General features: G+C 42.4%; 3 protein-coding genes and 1 pseudogene across 5 annotated transcripts in view; all 4 read right to left on the bottom strand.

Moving 5' to 3' along the window:
- Positions 1–658, bottom strand: part of LOC306840547 (interferon-inducible GTPase 5-like) — a 101,997-nt gene extending 101,339 nt beyond the window's left edge. For both annotated transcript variants that reach the window (XR_013781342.1, XM_079369913.1), the window contains exon 1: positions 61–658. Coding sequence is in view for 1 of the 2 variants with exons in the window: in XM_079369913.1 (XP_079226039.1) it covers positions 61–619 (559 nt within the window). In the remaining variant the exon portion in view is untranslated. The remainder of the gene's footprint in view (positions 1–60) is intronic.
- The window catches only part of LOC306840541 (interferon-inducible GTPase 5-like), a 56,658-nt gene that overhangs the window by 31,159 nt on the left and 6,616 nt on the right, over positions 1–18,883 (bottom strand). The window lies entirely within an intron of this gene.
- Positions 10,198–11,622, bottom strand: LOC306840661 (interferon-inducible GTPase 5-like; the record flags this gene model as incomplete). The annotated part of the gene is made up of 2 exons (XM_079370090.1): positions 11,049–11,622; positions 10,198–10,832 (listed from the first exon to the last, which is right to left on the bottom strand). The coding sequence occupies exons 1-2, from the start codon at positions 11,605–11,607 to the stop codon at positions 10,198–10,200; spliced, it is 1,194 nt and encodes a 397-aa protein (XP_079226216.1). The 5' UTR covers positions 11,608–11,622.
- LOC306840161 (interferon-inducible GTPase 5-like) lies at positions 16,429–18,131 on the bottom strand (annotated as a pseudogene). Its single transcript has 3 exons — positions 18,116–18,131; positions 17,513–17,974; positions 16,429–17,045 (listed from the first exon to the last, which is right to left on the bottom strand). The product of its transcript is annotated as an interferon-inducible GTPase 5-like (transcript).

Raw genomic sequence — 18,883 nt, forward strand, 5'->3', positions numbered from 1 at the left:
TTTCAATAACTACTGGTATGTAGTTATTTGTTAATGTTTTTTTAATGATATATCACCTACCCTGGGTGCAGTTGTCCCTGATTTGTTGAAGGGTCTTTTCTTCATTGAACTCTCTCTGATCTCTTTCCTCATTACGTATGTTGTCATCAATCTTTGAACGAACAAAGTAAAACTTCTTCTTCATCCTTTGAATCTCCTTAGCCAGCTTCACATCATTTTCTCTGAAGCGATCAGCTGAGATGATGATGAAGAAGTCAAACTTTTTAAATCCAACCTTCTTCAGGTACTCAACAGCAGGATAATTGGTGGTGCCGATACCAGGAAGATCCCAGAATGTCACGTTGGGATAGTTTGGATCGGTGTATGATGTGACCTCCATGGTAGTTTCTGTGACACCAGTGGGAGCAGCTTTCTCATCCTTGTTATCTATTCCTCTAATGGCATTAACAAAGGTGGATTTGCCAGAGCCACGCTCTCCTGTCACAGCAATATTTAGAGGAACATTTTGCTCCCTGTCCAAATACTCCTGGATCTTTGCACGAGCTGAGTCTTGATCATTATTCAGTAGATCTTCTTTAATTTCTGTATCTATATGTTTACGACTGAATAGATTCCCCATGGTGCTTCTTGAAAACTGGAATAAAAGAGAAGTTATGAAGTCACTATAATCCTTTGAGACATAAAATGTAAGACTACAATAATAAACATCTTGCACAAAGAAAGTACAACGAAAGAAAACACTTCATTTGTTGAGTATAGCAACACTTAAAGCTTTTTCCTGCATAAAAGAAAAGTCAGAAAAACATCCTAATTCTGCCAAGACAGAGTGTCACGATCGCTGATTAAAACAGGGAGGAGAACCCATGTGCAGAAAAAAACATTTATTCAAACAAAAGGCAAAAACAAAAACTTACTTCCAAAAACAAAATACAAAACGAGAAAAAACCATGAGCACAAAAGCAAAGTAAATTCAGGGAGCAGAGAACTCGGGGAAACGTCCAACTTGCAGCAAAGACAATGATCCGACAAGAGGGTAAGAACGTTAGTTACGTACTGTAACTCCAGATTCTATGAGTATAGGCGCAGCCCTCTAAGGCTATCGCTATTGGGTTTATCCCTCGCGCGCATGCGCAGCACTGAAGAGTTGTAGTCCACGCCCACCCACGAGGTGGGCCCCCTCCCACAGTCAACCTGCCGGTATATAACTGGAAGGGACCGTGTGTTCTGTTCCCCAATAAAGGGCTTTTCTTCAGCCGTTCACGGAGTCAGTGGGGCCCACCGCTTAGAGGGCTGCGCCTATACTCATAGAATCTGGAGTTACAGTACGTAACAAACGTTCTCTTTCGTATAGGCTTCGCCCTCTAAGGCTATCGCTATTGGGTTAGAGGCGAAGCAGGATGTAGTCAATGCCACACTGGGTCCGTGAGGTACCACAAGCACAACAACACCCCGAATAACCATTTTCCGCCTGACAGCATCAGAGGAAAACGGAATATCCCACTCTTACGCAGACAGAGTGCTGAGAACTGAGTGAGACATTGAGAAACGGGAGGCATCCCGTAGATAAAAACGCACAAAAGAGCACGGAGAGGACCACGAAGCTGCCGTGCAGATGTCGTCCACCGTCACGCCCCCGTGCAGGGCAGCCGAGGAAGCAACTCCCCTGGTGGAGTGCGCCCGAATACCCGCCGGAGGCTCAGCTCCTGAGGCGATATAAGCCTGTGTGATGGCGTCACACAGCCAGTGTGAACAGCCCCTGTCAACACAGCGGCTGTCCCACAGAATGTGCCCTGAAGTGAACAAACAGCTGCTGAGAACAGCGTATGGCAGCTGTGCGCGCAACATAGCATGCCAGAGCGCGCACTGGGCACAGCAGGTGGGAGGTCGCCTGCTCCCCAGATATATGGGGAGGAGGAAAAAACCCCTCCAGCGTGATCACTCGCGACTTGAACCTGCTAGTGATGACTTTTGGCATGAACGCCGGGTTTGGCCGTAATACAGCCGAACTACCGTCCTCGTGGATCCTGAGGCAGGACGGAGCCACAGAGAGAGCTGACAGCTCACTGACACGTTTTGCTGACGTCAGAGCTAAGAGCAAAACCGTTTTAGCCGACAGAAAACGTAGGGGAATCTGATCCAAAGGCTCAAATGGCGCCACAATCAGTGCGCGCAGCACCAGTGCCAATCCCATTGCGGGGCCAGGCTGCGCACCACCGGCCGAAGCCTCTGTACCCCTTTTAAACACCGCTTCACCAGCGGGTGGCCAACACCGAACGGTCACCAAAACCTTCGTGGCATGATGAAACTACAGCCGTGTATGTTTTGATAGTGCTAAATGCCAGATTTCGGTCCACTAAGAACTGGAGGAAGAAAGCACTTGAGGCAGAGGACACGCAGTAGCGGAGAGTTCTCTCTCTCCGCACCAGCGTTGAAACGCAGCCCACTTTGCGGCTTAAGATGCCGTTGTGGAGGCAGCCCGAGCGCCTTGAATAGTGCGCACCACATCCTGAGCCAGCCCCATACTTACCAGATGTGTCCGTTCAGCGGCCAAGCCCAGAGACGCTGGCCGATGATCGGGTAGCTCGTGAGCACGCCCCCTGCCTGCGAGAGGGCATCCCCCCTCCAAGGGATTTCCCAGGGCTCGCCTGACGTCATCTGACGTAAACACGGGAACCACATCAGGATCAGGATGACGCACAGCTTCTCCTTCCTCACTCTGTCCAGGAAACTCGAAATCAACGGGACAGGGGGAAACGCCTAAATGAGCGTCCTCGGCCATAGCCGGTGCGAAAAAGCGTCCACCCCGAGAGGAGGGTCTCCCTTTACGCTCAGGGAGAACCAAAGGAAGCACCATGTATTCTCACGTGCCACGAACATATCCACCTCCGCTCTGCCGAACCTTTCCCATAACTGGGAAAACAGGTCTGCATGAAGGGTCCATGATCCCGGAAGAGGACCCCCCCCCCCCCCGACATGATGTCCGCTCCCCGGTTCAGTTCGCCGGGGACATACAGAGCACGGAGAGAAAGCAAGCGTGTGCTCGCCCAGACCAGCAGCTTTCTGGCTATGCCGAGAAGCTGGGCTGACGCCCTGTTGTCTGTGCTGATCAGCACATGATGATTTTTTTAGCAGAGGGATGCGTCTGTGAAAAAAAAAAAAAAACGAGACGCGTGACGTAGCCCTTCACAGGGGAATCCCTGCCGACGTCACGCAGGGACCCCCCCAGTGGGCCAAGTCCAATACAATGGATAAAGGAACGCGGAACAGACGTCTCCGCTGCAGCCGGGGATCGATGCGTTAACAAAGAAACACCGCTGCAGACGTCTCATGTGGGGCAGGCCCAGAGGAATAACGACATGGGCCGCCGCCATCATGCCCAGCAGCCGCATGACAGTGAGATCTGTCACCGTGCTGTGTGGCTTCACTCTGCTTAATAATCCTCTCAGCGCCTCCAACCCTCTGCTGAGGGAGCCGCGCTGACATGTCGGCCGAGTCCAACATCACCCCCAGGTACATTATGGACCGGGATGGGATGGGGGAGCTTTTCGCCCAGTTCACTATGAACCCTAAGCTCGATAGATGAGACACGAGCGCCCTCATCTGGAGGGCTGCTTCCTCTCTGGAGCGAGCCAGTAACAACAGGTCGTCCAGATAAAATACCACTCTCATCCCTGCCCGGTGAAGCGGAGCCAGAGCTGCTTCTACGCACTTGGAGAAAGTGCGCGGAGCCAGGGAATAGCCGAACGGCAGACGGTTGTATTGGTACGATGTCCCCTCGAACGCGAAGCGCAGGTACTGCCTGTGTTTCGGGAGGATGAAGACATGGAAGTAGGCGTCCTTTAGGTCGATTTCTATGTCGTAGCCCTTCCCAAGGGAATCCCCGCTGACGTCACGCAGGGACTCCCCCAGTGGGCCAATCCAATCCAGCGGATAAAGGAACGCGGAGCAGACGTTTTCCGCTGCAGCCGGGGATCGATGTGTTAACAAAGAAACACCGCTGCAGACATCTCATGTGGGGCAGGCCCAGAGGAATAACGACATGGGCCGCCGCCATCATGCCCAGCAGCTGCATGACAGTGAGAGCTGTCACCGTGCTGCATGGCTTCACTCGGCTTAATAATCCACTCAGCGCCTCCACCCTCTGCTGGGGGAGCCGCGCTGACATGTCGGCCAAGTCCAACATCACCCCCAGGTACATTATGGACCGGGATGGGATGGAGGAGCTTTTCGCCCAGTTCACGATGAACCCCAAGCTCGACAGATGAGACACGAGCGCCCTCGTCTGGAGAGCTACTTCTTCTCTGGAGCGAGCCTGTAACAACAGGTCGTCCAGATAAGATAACACTCTCATCCCTGCCCGGTGAAGCGGAGCCAGAGCTGCTTCTATGCACTTGGAGAAAGTGCGTGGGGCCAGGAAATAACCGGACGCGAAGCGCAGGAGCTGCCTGTGTTTCGGGAGGATGGGGACATGGAAGTAGGCGTCCTTTAGGTCGATGGATGTTCACCAGTCGTCCTGGTGAACACACTCCATATGTTGATTGTCAACATATGAAAATGGTCTGACCACAATCGATTTATTAGAAAGAGACAGGTCGAGGATGGGCCTCATCCCGCCTGTCTTCTTCCGCACGAGAGAAGTAGCGGGGTAATAACCCCGGCTCTCCTCCTCTCGCTCCACTCTGGAGATGGCACCCTTCGTCAAGAGCTCCTGCAGCTCTGACCGAAGAGCCAGGCGTCCCTCCCCGGATGGCATGATCGTCTCCACTACCCCATTGAATCGTGGAGGGGGAGACGCAAACTGCATGAGGAGCGAGCTCCCGTGCAGCCCAAGAGGGGGCCGACTCGACAGGGCTGTTGGGGAGCCCGCAGAGGCTCACACACAGGATGGAGACGGGAGAGAAAGGTCCACACGACGCTCAGAGCCAGCGCTCGTGGGCTCATGATGGCCCCCCCCCCCCCCACCTGTCCGCCGGAGAACTGAGTGAGGAACACTTCGGTGAAGAGAGGACTGAGGAGATAGCAGGTGTCTCGCGGCCGACGTCGCAGTTGGCTCATACAGCCCCGCTGGGTTTCCTTAGCACAAAAAAAACGAGCTGGCTGTACGCTCATTGTGGGACTGGACCGCCAGTCTCGACATGGAATGAGCCAACAGGGACAAATTTTATTAGCCGCAGCAGAGGTCTGGTAGGCACACTGGTGCGACCTGTCCGTCAGGCGCTCTGTTAACAGATCCCGGCTCGATGGAGGGACAGGACGCCGCCCCGAACCCCCGGCCCGGACCCCGAAACGGCCGTCAGGTTAGCCTCCAAAGGCGGCACCGGAGGGAACCCACGGTCCGCCACCCCCCCCCCCCCACTTTTGTGATGGAAGTGTAGGTGGAGACCGGAGCCCTCAAGAGCCTCGGATCCGCCGCTGCCCCCTCCTGATAGGGGATCAAAGCCGGGAACCGCGGCCACACCGGGTCTCGCCGGACCGCCGGAGAAGCGGAAAAACCCCCGCCATCTCATCGATCGGCTCCACCTCACGTGCCACCGGCACAGTGAGGCCCCGTCGGGCTGCAGCCGTTCTAATGATTCCTGGCAGCTCCTGAAGCAGACCCCCCACCACCGGCGGGGGCCGAGAGCGGCTCCCAGCCCCCACCACCGGCGGGGGCCGAGAGCCGCCCGCAGCCTGATTCCCAGGGGAGCCTGGGCAATCTAACTCGGCTCTCTGAACTATCCGAGCGGCTCCCGGTCCCCACCGACGGCGGGGGCCGGGAGCCGCTCGCAGCCCGATTCCCAGGGAAGCCTGGGCAATCTGACTCGGCGACGGTGTCAGGTGCATCCTCCAGCCCTCCCGACAGGGAGAGGGGAGGGATGCTAACTCCGCCCCTTTTACGTGAACGCGCTCTTGGCAACCCTGGGTTGACGGATCAGGTTGATAACCTGCATCGTAGGACTGATAATCACGATCTCGTATGTTAGGGTTTGTCAAGCCAGATAACCCTAAGAGACCCTGGACATGTTGAACTCCCTTCGTAGTATAGGCCTCAGGAGTGCAACTTAAAACTCAGGAAACACTAAAGACTGAAGAAACGTAACATAATGTACATAATATCACACTGTACGCCACTGACCAAAAGACTTTACCATCCATTAATGAATATAACATCAAGCACACAAATGATCTTCAGATATGTAAAGTTTGTCCTAACCTCATACTAAATACATCCCACAATGACAAAAGTGCTGTTTATTTATTAATCATTTTATTTGTTCCTGACAAATAAAATGGAGGCAATAAATGTTTATAGAAATTCTAGCCATGGCTAATTTACAGTCCTTGTCCCTGGTTAGGTTTTGAAGAAATAACACAGACGATAAAACAATGCAGAAAAATAGACATACAAAGTGACATTTGCAGCAGATAAAGATGCATAAAAACAAACTGTGAAGCAGACGTAGACACACAGACTGATCACAATGACTAACTGAAAACATATTTTATGCTACAGTGTACTCACCAGATCAAAATATCAGTGTACAAGTTGTTCACCTGAAAGAAAAGCACAATCAAAGCAGAGAAACAGGAGAAAAGTTTATCAGTCTGGGGCAGCAACCAATCATAAGTCCTGTGAGTTCAGAACCATTCATTGGTTATTTTTAAAGCAGCTGACTTTTACGAAACATGTTGATTTACAGGAAGAGTAAAAGCTGTGAGCTGTCACGTCCTCTGCAGGTCAACAAGAGCATGAATTTATATCGTGGCTGCTGCTAGAAATCCTCTTTATGTTTTCAAAGCTTTGTCTCTTTAGAAACTAGTGATGTTTGGAGCCCTTCATAGGCTTTTAGCATGTTTTTTTTTCCAATGAACATCATGATAGAGGGAAAATGTTTTCCCACAGAAATCTGAAGAAAGCTTCCCCTGTTTCTTACATCTTAGTTGAGCACATCAAACAATGAGATGTAAACAAGCTCATACCTGTAAGATTATGATAAGATGTCCTTCTTTCCGAACTGAACATGAAGCAGCAGTTTGTATGTTTGACGATTGCAGCAGCTGTCAATTGACTTTAACAGGTTTTTGTTTACAAAAATTATTTTGTTACTGATTTATAAAAATTAACTAATTTATTTGTCAGATTTATTTGTCAATGACAATAAGTATAGGTATATACAATGTTACATCTAGCTTAAGTGCAACCAATGCAATGTATAGGCCTTCATGGTTGTTTTTGTCAGTCCATGTCTTTGGTTAGGTTTTGAGGAAATGAAACAGATGATACAACAACACTGTCAAACAGACTTAAAATCTTTTGCAGCAGATATAAACTGCGACATCGATTCATAAAACCTGTAAAGTGGCAGGTTGATGATAACCAGGAAATATTTATAATAATAATTATATGGAAGTAATCTCAACCGGCTCACTTTTACAGGTACTCTCCCCTGCAGTATCTGTGATCTGATAGAATCGCTCTCTCCATTTTCCCTCCCTCACATTTCCTCCCTCCGAACTGGAGATGAGTTAAGTTGCTTCTGCAGGTTTCTAATTGGAAACCCCCTTCATTAATGTATGTTAAAGATATAGATACACAAAGCGCAACCCCAAATTTTAAAGAATTCGAGCATTGTGTAAAATGTAAATATAAACACAATATAGCCTAATAATGTGAAAAACAAAGGAACCATAAATGATAGCAAAAGACAAGATTACAAAGTTAAACTGAGAAGTGTCATTCTTTAATATTTTTACATGTGCAAAATTTGAATTCGATGCCAACGTGTTGCAAAAAGTTGTGACAGTAAAAAGAAAGGTTTGAAAAAGATGTCACGAATGCCGAAACAATTGATTGATTGGATCTAACAACAATATCCCAAATTGGCTGAATATTTCAGGAGTAAAGTCGTGAAGGGGTTGACCTTCACTCTGTGAAAGACTGCTGTTTGAGATTTGTTGCTGCATGCAGATGTATTACTGACACAGAGTGCAACAGACTATAAGGACTGCAGAAAAAAACATTGTTGTCGTCTCTATGTAGCTCTAGGTAGCGTCTCTGCAGACCCCTCACACCCCGAACACAAACTTTTCAAAGTCCTCCCCTCCAGTAGGCGCTACAGATCTCTGTACACCAAAACAGCTCGGCACAAGAACAGTTTCTTCCCCCAGACTGTCACTCTGATGAATGTTTACACAGTATCAGACCTGTCGAGGTGAAATGACCCTGGAACTGTGAATGTACATTTATATTATTTTATTTTATCTAAATTATCATCACTGTCTTATCTCTAAAATAAAGATACAATTCCCTAAATTAAACCTTTTGAAAGAATAAACAAACTAACTGATAAAAAGAACCAGGCCCTTAGCTGGCCAAAGTGGGGCCCAAAGCAGCCTTTTTTAAGAGGCCCTCTAAACCCCCACCTCCAGCTCATCAGACACACTACGTTTCCGGCGCCTTTACAAAATCTGAGGAAAAATAAAGGAAAAGATCTGAATATTTTCTCCTTAACAAAGTTTCTTCAACCTGAAACAAGTTAAAATATTAGCAGCTGTTAGAGCCTTGTGTTTTTCAACAAAAATAACAAAGGAGGAGAGGAAGCAGTGCATTAAAGGAACAACTTTGCTAAAGTGCGCCATCTACTGGACATCTTCTCTGAAAGTTGCATGATAGGTGTCTATCAACTGAAATAAATAATTTACAAATTATTAAGAATGATAAGATGTTTTGCTTCTTGTAATTTCATTTGATCAGACTAATCCTCTTTTACAGAAGCCTATTGCAATCACTATTTAAAATAAAATCTTTTTGTTTTTCTGATTAAATGAGTTAACTCTCTTGTTAAGATTTTTTTCTTCAGGTGAAAGCCATATCTTCTTTGTGTGTTTTTTCCCCCCTCAAAACAAACACATATGCAAGCAAGCAAACACACACACACACACACGCGCACACACACACACACACACACACACACACACACACACACACACACGCGCGCGCACACACACACACACACACACACACACACACACACACACACACACACACACACACACACACACACACACACACACACACACACAGACAGTGCATCTGATAAGACAATAAATCAATCACAGCCGAGGACTTGATTTTGTTATCGCATCGGAGGAGGCCGTTCAGACTTTATTATGTGGAGTACATAATAATCTGTTCACCAGATGTGAATATAAGTAAATAAATGTTAAAACTATGAAGAATTTAGAGATATTAAAGCTTCTATTAGAATGTATTTTTTGTTTGATGAACAATTATCTGCACCAGTAATTTAAAAAAACTATCTTAGTTGTTTTTTAATTAATGATGATAATTAAAGTTGAATATCTGTATCATGCATTTATGTGGTGTGTAATTCAGTACATGATCACTAAATACCAGTGAAGGCTCATCATAATAAGTAAAAGAGCTAAAGAGTGTGCAGACAAGGAAAAAGAAACAGAGGGTGTTTTGGTTTAAAAACTACAGGTTCATTTTATAATCTATTATTACGAGGATTCAGAAAATATTTTTTATTAATAACGTTTAAAAAATCAAAGTGGTTTTTAACAAGTTGAAACAACGACATTAAGCTTGTTGTAATGATTTTATTTAAAGACTCAAGAACATCAGTTTAAACATGTATGAAATATTTTGACATCAACACTTATGTTTCCTGATTTGAACTAATTACTGGTATATGCTGCTGGCTGTAGCACTTAAAAACTGCAGAACTGAACAAACATAATAGTGAAGCCCCATGCATTATAAACCATTATACAAAAATAACTTTATCATTATGAAGACGATCAATAGACATGTTTCAATGTGCTTTAATGCTAAAAGTTATTCAGTAATACAGATATTTAAAAAAACATTTTAAATGGGGTTGGCAAAGAATCTGAAAATATATGAAGCACATTCTCTAAAATGTGCAGCTGAAAGTCAAAAGTTGAATCATATGAACAACATTTAAGGATGAGATGAATCACGTCAATATTGTGAGAAGCACAGCGAGACTTACTCAGTCTGCATTTCTCTTTTTCTAGCTGCTTATTTCAAACTTAATCATTTAATGTGTTCATTTAAAGACTACATACATTTAATATTTGTTTTTTTTTCTTGTTAACATCTAATTTTAAATTAATAACTCAAAATCTACATGTTGTTTTGGAAGCACAAATATGTACCGGCCACAAATATCAGCCTGTGGTGTTCAAGTGGATCCTGTTAAATACCCTTTCTGCATCGTCAGCAAGCATGTCGAGGAAAAGATTAAGACTTTTGTAGGTAAAAGCAAAAGAGAGGCCCATTGATACTGGGATTCCAAGTATTGGAATGAATCTGGTCCCCTCCTCAGCAAACAGTAATGTAGCTGTGATGCTAGTTTGAGTTAACAACTTCAGTAAAAGTTGAGAAGTTACTTCTACTCCTGCCAGAGGTGATATGATGACTTCTTTCAATTCCTCATAAGGAACTCCTGTGTAGTTGGCCATTCTCTTCAGTGATTGGATGTTAAGACCAAAGCCAAAAACATATTTTGTGACAACACCAACCAGCAAGGCAAGATCAACAGCTGTAGAAAGCCCTGGAACTGGCACAGCTGCTACAGCTGCAGATAGAGTAGCCCAGTATTTGACTTTAGCTTGGAAAGCCTTTTTCTTTTCTTTGATCATTTCCAGACTGATATTGGGCATGGCAAACAGAAAGGCATCCTTCTGGAGATCAGGAAGATCTTGCTTCAGTGTCTCCACTAACAGAGGGAAATCATACAGTGTCAGGTGAAAGCTGGACACCAAGAAGACCTGAGCAGACTGGAGACCATGTCTCTGAAGACCTGTGTCACAAGGGGAAAAGTTATTTAGGGACAGTTCTTTCTCAAAGCAGCTAACTTCTAACTCACTGAAGTAGTTTGATCACAACATTATATCAATAACTACTGGTTTGTAGTTAAAGAGTAAATGACAGCATTCATGTAAAAAAAGAAAAACATCATTGGCACTGAAGTAAATAATATTATTTGTTAATGTCTTTTTAATGATATATCACCTACCCTGGGTGCAGTTGTCCCTGATTTGTTGAAGGGTCTTTTCTTCATTGAACTCTCTCTGATCTCTTTCCGCATTACGCATGTTGTCATCAATCTTTGAACGAACAAAGAAGAACTTCTTCTTCATCTTTTGAATGTCCTTAGCCAGCTTCACATCATTTTCTGTGAAGCGATCAGCTGAGATGATGATGAAGAAGTCAAACTTTTCAAATCCAACCTTCTTCAGGTACTCAACAGCAGGATAATTGGTGGAGCCGATACCAGGAAGATCCCAGAATGTCACGTTGGGATAGTTTGGATGGGGGTACGGTGTGACCTCCGTGGTAGTTTCTACCACACCAGCAGGAGCAGCTTCCTCATCCTTGTTATCTATTCCTCTAATGGCATTAACAAAGGTTGACTTACCAGAGCCAGTCACTCCTGTCACAGCAATGTTTAGAGGAACATTTTGCTCCTTGTCCAAATACTCCTGGATCTTTGCACGAACTGAGTCTTGATCATTATTCAGTAGATCTTCTTTAATTTCTGCATCTATATGTTTACGACTGAATAGATTCCCCATGGTGCTTCTAGAAAACTGGAATAAAAGAGAAGTTATAAAGTCACTATAATCCTTTGAGAAATAGAATAAATGTAAGACTACAATAATAAACATCTTGCACAAAGAAAGTGCAATGGAAGAAAACACTTAATATATTGAGTACAGCAACACTTAAAGCTTTTCCCTGCATAAAGTCCCTGCAGGTTGGTGTTGATTTAAGACAACTGTTGTGTTATGTGACAGATGTTGAAAGACTTTAACATATGTTAATCAAAATAACATCAAGCACACAAATGATCTTCAGATATGTAATGTTTGTCCTCACCTCATACTAAATACATCCCACAATGACCAAAGTGCTGTTTATTTATTAATCATTTTATTTGTCAGCAACAACACATGTAGGCATTGTTACATCTAATTAAAGTGCACCAGATTAAATGTTTATAGGAATTCTAGCCATGGCTAATTTACAGTCCTTGTCCCTGGTTAGGTTTTGAGGAAATAACACAGATGATAAACCAATGCAGTAAAATAGACATACAAAGTGACATTTGCAGCAGATAAAGATGAATGAAAACAAACTGTGAAGCAGACATAGACACACAGACTGATGATAATGACTAACTGAAAACATCTTTTATGCTACAGTGTACTCACCAGATCAAAAGATCAGTGTACAAGTTGTTCACCTGAAAGAAAAGCACAATCAAAGCAGAGAAACAGGAGAAAAGTTTATCAGTCTTGGCCAGCAACCAATCATAAGAGCATGAATTTTTATTGTGGCTGCTGCTAGAAATCATCTTTATGTTTTCAAAGCTTTGTCTCTTTAGAAACTAGTGATGTTTGGAGCTCTTCATAGGCTTTTAGCATTTTTTTTTCAATGAACATCATGATGGAGGGAAAATGTTTTCCCACAGAAATCTGTAGAAAGCTTCCCCTGTTTCTGAGGTCCTCCCCTTATATTTTAGATGATGATACAGCAAATCAAACAATGAGATGTAAACAAGCTCATACCTGTAAGATTATGTCGCAGCAGATATGAGCTGCGACATAGATGCATAAAACCAGTAAAGCAGCAGGTTGATGATAATAACCAGGAAATGTATAATAACAATAATAATAATAATAATAATAATAATAATAATAATAATAATAATAAATAAACAAATAAGTACAAATAATTTCAACCGGCTCACTTTTACAGGTACTCTCCCCTGCACTATCTGTGATCTGGTAGAAACGCTATCACCGTTTTCCCTCCCTCACATTTCCTCCCTCCAAACTGGAGATGAGTTAAGTGGCTTCTGAAGGTTTCTAATTGTTTCATTCATGTTTTATCGATTAAAGCCCATAACATCCCTGGGCGCTGAACGGTGTATTAAAAATGTAGCTACACAAACCGCAACCCCAAATTTAAAAGAATTTGAACAATTGTGCAAAATGTAAATATAAACACAATATAATAATGTAAAAAACAAAGGAACCATAAATGACAGGAAAAGACAAGATTACCAAGTTAAACAGAAGTTTCATTCTTTACTTAATATTTTTACTTGTGTGTTAAACATACCTGGCCAATAAAGCTGATTCTGATTCTGATTTTAAGTAACAAACTGATTCTACATCCTGCTTACCCGCTTGAATTTGCCTCGGGATCAATAAAGTATCTATCTATCTATCTAATGCCAGCATCATTTTTTGTTTGTTTTTCAATGATAATTTTAACGATGCTGACCAGTTCTATTATACAAGAAAAAACTATGAAGAACTGGGCCCCTAACAGGTGGTGGTTTACAATGTTGGAGCTAGCAGACTTAGGGTTGTGCAAATAAACAACAAATGTCTGTTATTTTCCATCTGTCTCAACTGAGGCAAAGTCATTGTTTGTTTTACTTCATTTTAGCAAAGAACCCTCCTTGTCTTTTTTTTTTTAGAAAACAATAATTCATTACAGTACAGTCAATCATCTCAGATCTGCTCAGCTTCGACCTCTGTATAATTAAAATAATCAGTCCTCCCTGTTACATCTTAATTACAGTTGCTAACATTGATGTTAGACCGATCAGTCTATTATCACACTGAGCTGTTACTGCTAATACAACACATGCCCGACACGTATGACTGCCATTGTAGCTACTTAGGTCTTTCACCTTTTACCTTAGGTCTTTAGATAACTTTTTTCTTTAATTGGAGAGGAGATGAGGAATCTGTCTCACATTGTCTCAGTGCTGTTACCTTATCATAAAGCAATGTTATGTATCTCAAGAACTCCTGGCACTGGACATCTCCTGCTGGTTATGTGACTGGATTGTTTGACATTCATTTCTGCATGAAGGTACAACAGTTTTTTACACTGCATACCTGCGTTGGAACATTAACAACAGGCTTGTTCTAATAAAATAATAACTCAGGGGCGCTGGTAGCTTAGTGGTTAGTGTGTTTAACCCTCTTAGGGAGACTGTATCCTCCTCTATAAGTGTGCGGTCCAGGTTTGATTCTGACCTGTGGCTCCTTTCCCACATGTCATTCCCCACTCTCTCTCTCCTCCCACAGTGTCCAACTCTATTCACTGCCTTATCTCTAAAATAAAGACATACAAATCCCTAAATTAAACTTTTGGAAAGAATAAACAAACTAACTGACAAAAAGAACCAGGCCCTTAGCTGGCCAAAGTGGGGGCCCAAAGCAGCCTTTTTTAAGAGGCCCTCTAAACCCCCACCTCCAGCTCATCAGACACACTACATTTCCGGTGCCTTTACAAAATCTGAGGAAAAATAAAGGAAAAGATCTGAATATTTTCTGCTTAATAAATTTACTTCAACCTGAACAAGTTAAAATATTAGCAGCTGTTAGAGCCTTGTGTTTTTCAACAAAAATAACAAAGGAGGAGAGGAAGCAGGGACCACTTTGCTAAAGTGCGCCATCTACTGGACATCTTCTCTGAAAGTTGCATGATAGGTGTCTATCAACTGAAATAAATAATTTACAAATTATTAAGAATGATAAGACGTTTTCAGGTGAAAGCCATATCTTCTTTGTGTGTTTTTTTCCCCCTCAAAACAAACACATATGCAAGCAAGCAAACACACACACACACACACACACACACACACACACACACACACACACACACACACACACACAGTGCATCTGATAAGACAATAAATCAATCACAGATCAGGACTTGATTTTGTTAGCGCATCGGAGGAGGCCGTTCAGACTTTATTATGTGGAGTACATAATAATCTGTTCACCAGATGTGAATATAAGTAAATAAATGTTAAAACTATGAAGAATTTAAAGATATTAAAGCTTCTATTAGAATGTATTCATATTGTTTGATAAGAAATGATCTACACCAGTAATATAAAAAATGTACTCAGTTGTGTTTTGATTGATGTTGATAATTGAAGTTGAATAACTGTATCATGCATTTAATGTCAATTATGTGGTGTTTAATTCAGTACTTGACCACTACATGGCAGTGAAGGCTATTCATAATAAGTAAAAGAGCTGAAGAGTGTGCAGACAGTTACAAGAAACAGTATTTTGGTTTAAAAACTACATGTTCAAAAATAATCTATTATTACGATGCTTCAGAAAATAACCTTTAATAAAAACATTTTAAAAAATCTAAGTGGTTTTTAACTAGTCAAAACAAAGAAATTAAGCTTGTTCTTATGATTTTATTTAAAGACTCAAGAACATCAGTTTAAACATATATGAAATATTTTGATGTCAACACTCATGTTTCCTGATTTGAACAAATTATTGACATGTGCTGCTGGCTTATAAATCAGTTTAGTATTTAGCACTTAAAGCACTTCAGCTCCATACATTATAAATCGTTATACAAAAATAACATCATTATGAAGACGATCAATAAGCATGTTTCAATATGCATCAATGCTAAAAGTTATTCAGTAATACAGATATTTAAAAAACTGTTTTAAATGGGATTGGCTGTAAGAAGAACCTGAAAATATGAAGCACATTCTCTAAATTGTGCAGCTAAAAGTAGAAATTTGATTCATAAAAACATTTAGGGTTGAGATGAATCACATCAATAATGTGAGAAGCACTGTGTTGCAGCTATTTCTCTTTTTCTAGCTGGTTCTTTCAAACTTCAACATTTCACTTCGTTTTAATCTGTCCATTTACTAACTAATTTGATCTTATTAATAACTCAAGAAGTACATTTACAATACAAATATGAAGGAAGTGAATGCTATTTCCTGAACAATATCAGCCTGTGGTGTTCAAGTGGACCCTGTTAAAAACCCTTTCTGCATCGGCAGCAAGCATGTCGAAGGAATTATTGAACTAATTACTGGTATATGCTGCTGGCTGTAGCACTTAAAAACTGCAGAACTGAACAAACATAATAGTGAAGCCCCATGCATTATAAACCATTATACAAAAATAACTTTATCATTATGAAGACGATCAATAGACATGTTTCAATGTGCTTTAATGCTAAAAGTTATTCAGTAATACAGATATTTAAAAAAACATTTTAAATGGGGTTGGCAAAGAATCTGAAAATATATGAAGCACATTCTCTAAAATGTGCAGCTGAAAGTCAAAAGTTGAATCATATGAACAACATTTAAGGATGAGATGAATCACGTCAATATTGTGAGAAGCACAGCGAGACTTACTCAGTCTGCATTTCTCTTTTTCTAGCTGCTTATTTCAAACTTAATCATTTAATGTGTTCATTTAAAGACTACATACATTTAATATTTGTTTTTTTTTCTTGTTAACATCTAATTTTAAATTAATAACTCAAAATCTACATGTTGTTTTGGAAGCACAAATATGTACCGGCCACAAATATCAGCCTGTGGTGTTCAAGTGGATCTTGTTAAATATACTTTCTGCATCGTCAGCAAGCATGTCGAGGAAAAGATTAAGACTTTTGTAGGTAAAAGCAAAAGAGAGGCCCATTGATACTGGGATTCCAAGTATTGGAATGAATCTGGCCCCCTCCTCTACTGCCAGTAATGCAGTTTGAGTTCACAAATTCAGTAAAAGTTCAGAAGTCACTCCTATTGTCAGAGGTGATATGCCTTTTATCAGTTCCTCATAAGGAACTCTTGTGTAGTTGGCCATTCTCTTCAGCGATTGGATGTTAAGACCAAAGCCAAAAACATATTTTGTGACAACACCAACCAGCAAGGCAAGATCAACAGCTGTAGAAAGCCCTGGAACTGGCACACCTGCTACAGCTGCAGATAGAGTAGCCCAGTATTTGACTTTAGTTTGGAAAGCCTTTTTCTTTTCTTTGATCATTTCCAGACTGACATTGGGCATGGCAAACAGAAAGGCATCCTTCTGGAGATCAGGAAGATCTTGCTTCAGTGTCTCCACTAACAGAGGGAAATCATACAGTGTCAGGTGAAAGCTGGACACCAAGAAGACCTGAGGAGACTGGAGACCTTGATCCTTAAGACCTGTGTCAGAAAAAAAAGTAATTTGGGAAATTAGAAAAATGTCTTACTGAAGTAGTTTAATCTCAAAAGAGAATTATTTTAATCCAATAAATGTACTGGTTTGAAATTTAAAGTGGGTCCTATTGTTTATATATTGTCATAACAAAAAACTTTAAATAGGAGTTTATCACAATTAAACAAGCAGAGTGTGGCTTAACAAATAAACACCAGTCAGTTACAGTTGTACTTACATGCACTGTATGCAATTATATTATATGCATGTTTATATGGTCAGTGCAGTGTAGTACTGCTTGTTCACCTTCCCCTCAGTTCCATATATGTATGTATATATACACACACACAAAAAAGTATACAGTATAATATTCTAAATTAGCAACAGTTGATGTCAGAAGAACATTATGAACATTATTAGCGCTGAAGTAAACAATTTTATTGTTTTTAAGTCTTTTAAAGGATATATCACCTACCCTGGGTGCAGTTGTCCCTGAGTTGTTTAAGGGTCTCTTCTTCATTGAACTCTTTCTGATCTCTTTCCGCATTACGTATGTTGTCATCAATCTTTGAGCGAACAAAGTAAAACTTCATCCTTTGAATCTCCTTAGCCAGCTTCACATCATTTTCTCTGAAGCGATCAGCTGAGATGATGATGAAGAAGTCAAACTTTACAAGTCCAACCTTCTTCAGGTACTCAGCAGCAAGAAAATCGGGGGAGCTGATACCAGGAAGATCCCAGAATGTCATGTTGGGATAGTTTGGATGGGTGTAAGGTGTGACCTCCATGGTAGTTTCTACAACACCAGTACAAGCAGCTTCCTCATCCTTGTTATCTATTCCTCTAATGGCATTAACAAAGGTGGATTTACCAGAGTCAGTCTCTCCTGTCACAGCAATATTTAGAGGAACATTTTGCTCCTGGATCTTTGCACAAGCTGAGTATTGATAATTTTTCAATAGAGCTTCTTTAATTAAGGTATCTATTTTTTTTCCCCATGGTGCTTCTTGGAAACTGGAATAAAAGGGATGTTTTAAAGTCACTATTATCCTCTGTCGAATAACAATCAGTATAGTACAGGGTTTCTTAACCATGGGGCCGCGGCCCTTCAAAGGGCAGCGAGGGGATAATGTTTGCATCTGTGGGCCGTAAGGGCCGTGATCGTTGCCCTGCAATATACTCTCCGACCACCAGAGGCAGTAAACCGCTAGTTAGAAGTGGCGAGAAGGAGAAGAATATTTAGCTTAACGTCTACGGAGAAGTCTCAACTCTGCTAGGTGACTACCCTGAGGCCCCGTTTACACGGAGACGTTGTGACAGAAACGCATCGAAACAACCCCACTCCGGATTGGAAGTACAGACCGTCGACACGGCAGGTCTTGCCTGGGTGAAAACGATGTAGTTCTCACGCCCAGACAGTAGTGGGCAGTGAAACTTTACAGTGAGAGACTATACAATGCAAATAGCTGCTGAAGCACATAGCCGCCGCCATTGTTGTTTATGTTTGTTCTCGACTACTGCGCATGTCCAAATGTATGGGGGGAGGTGTGGTGAGGTCATCACAGCCAAAGAGTTCGCTCCGTTTCGTTCACATGGCTAACCCTAACCCTAACCCCGTGAAACACCAACGCCGTGTGAACTGTGTCAAGTGGAAAGTTATAACACATGTTCCTCGGGGGACCGATTTGAGTGTGACACTCGCCGGGACTAGAGCAGGCTGCACGAGTATGCATTTGTTTATGCAGTTTAATAAAGTTCTGCAAAGAAGCTGTATCGTCCATTCTGTATGGTTTAAGATAGTAAATGGAACAGAGTGAAACATGATGGCAGCGGTCCTGAAAATAGC

This window comes from Symphodus melops (assembly GCF_947650265.1).
Source record: "Symphodus melops genome assembly, chromosome: 19".
NCBI classification, from domain to species: Eukaryota; Metazoa; Chordata; class Actinopteri; order Labriformes; family Labridae; genus Symphodus; species Symphodus melops.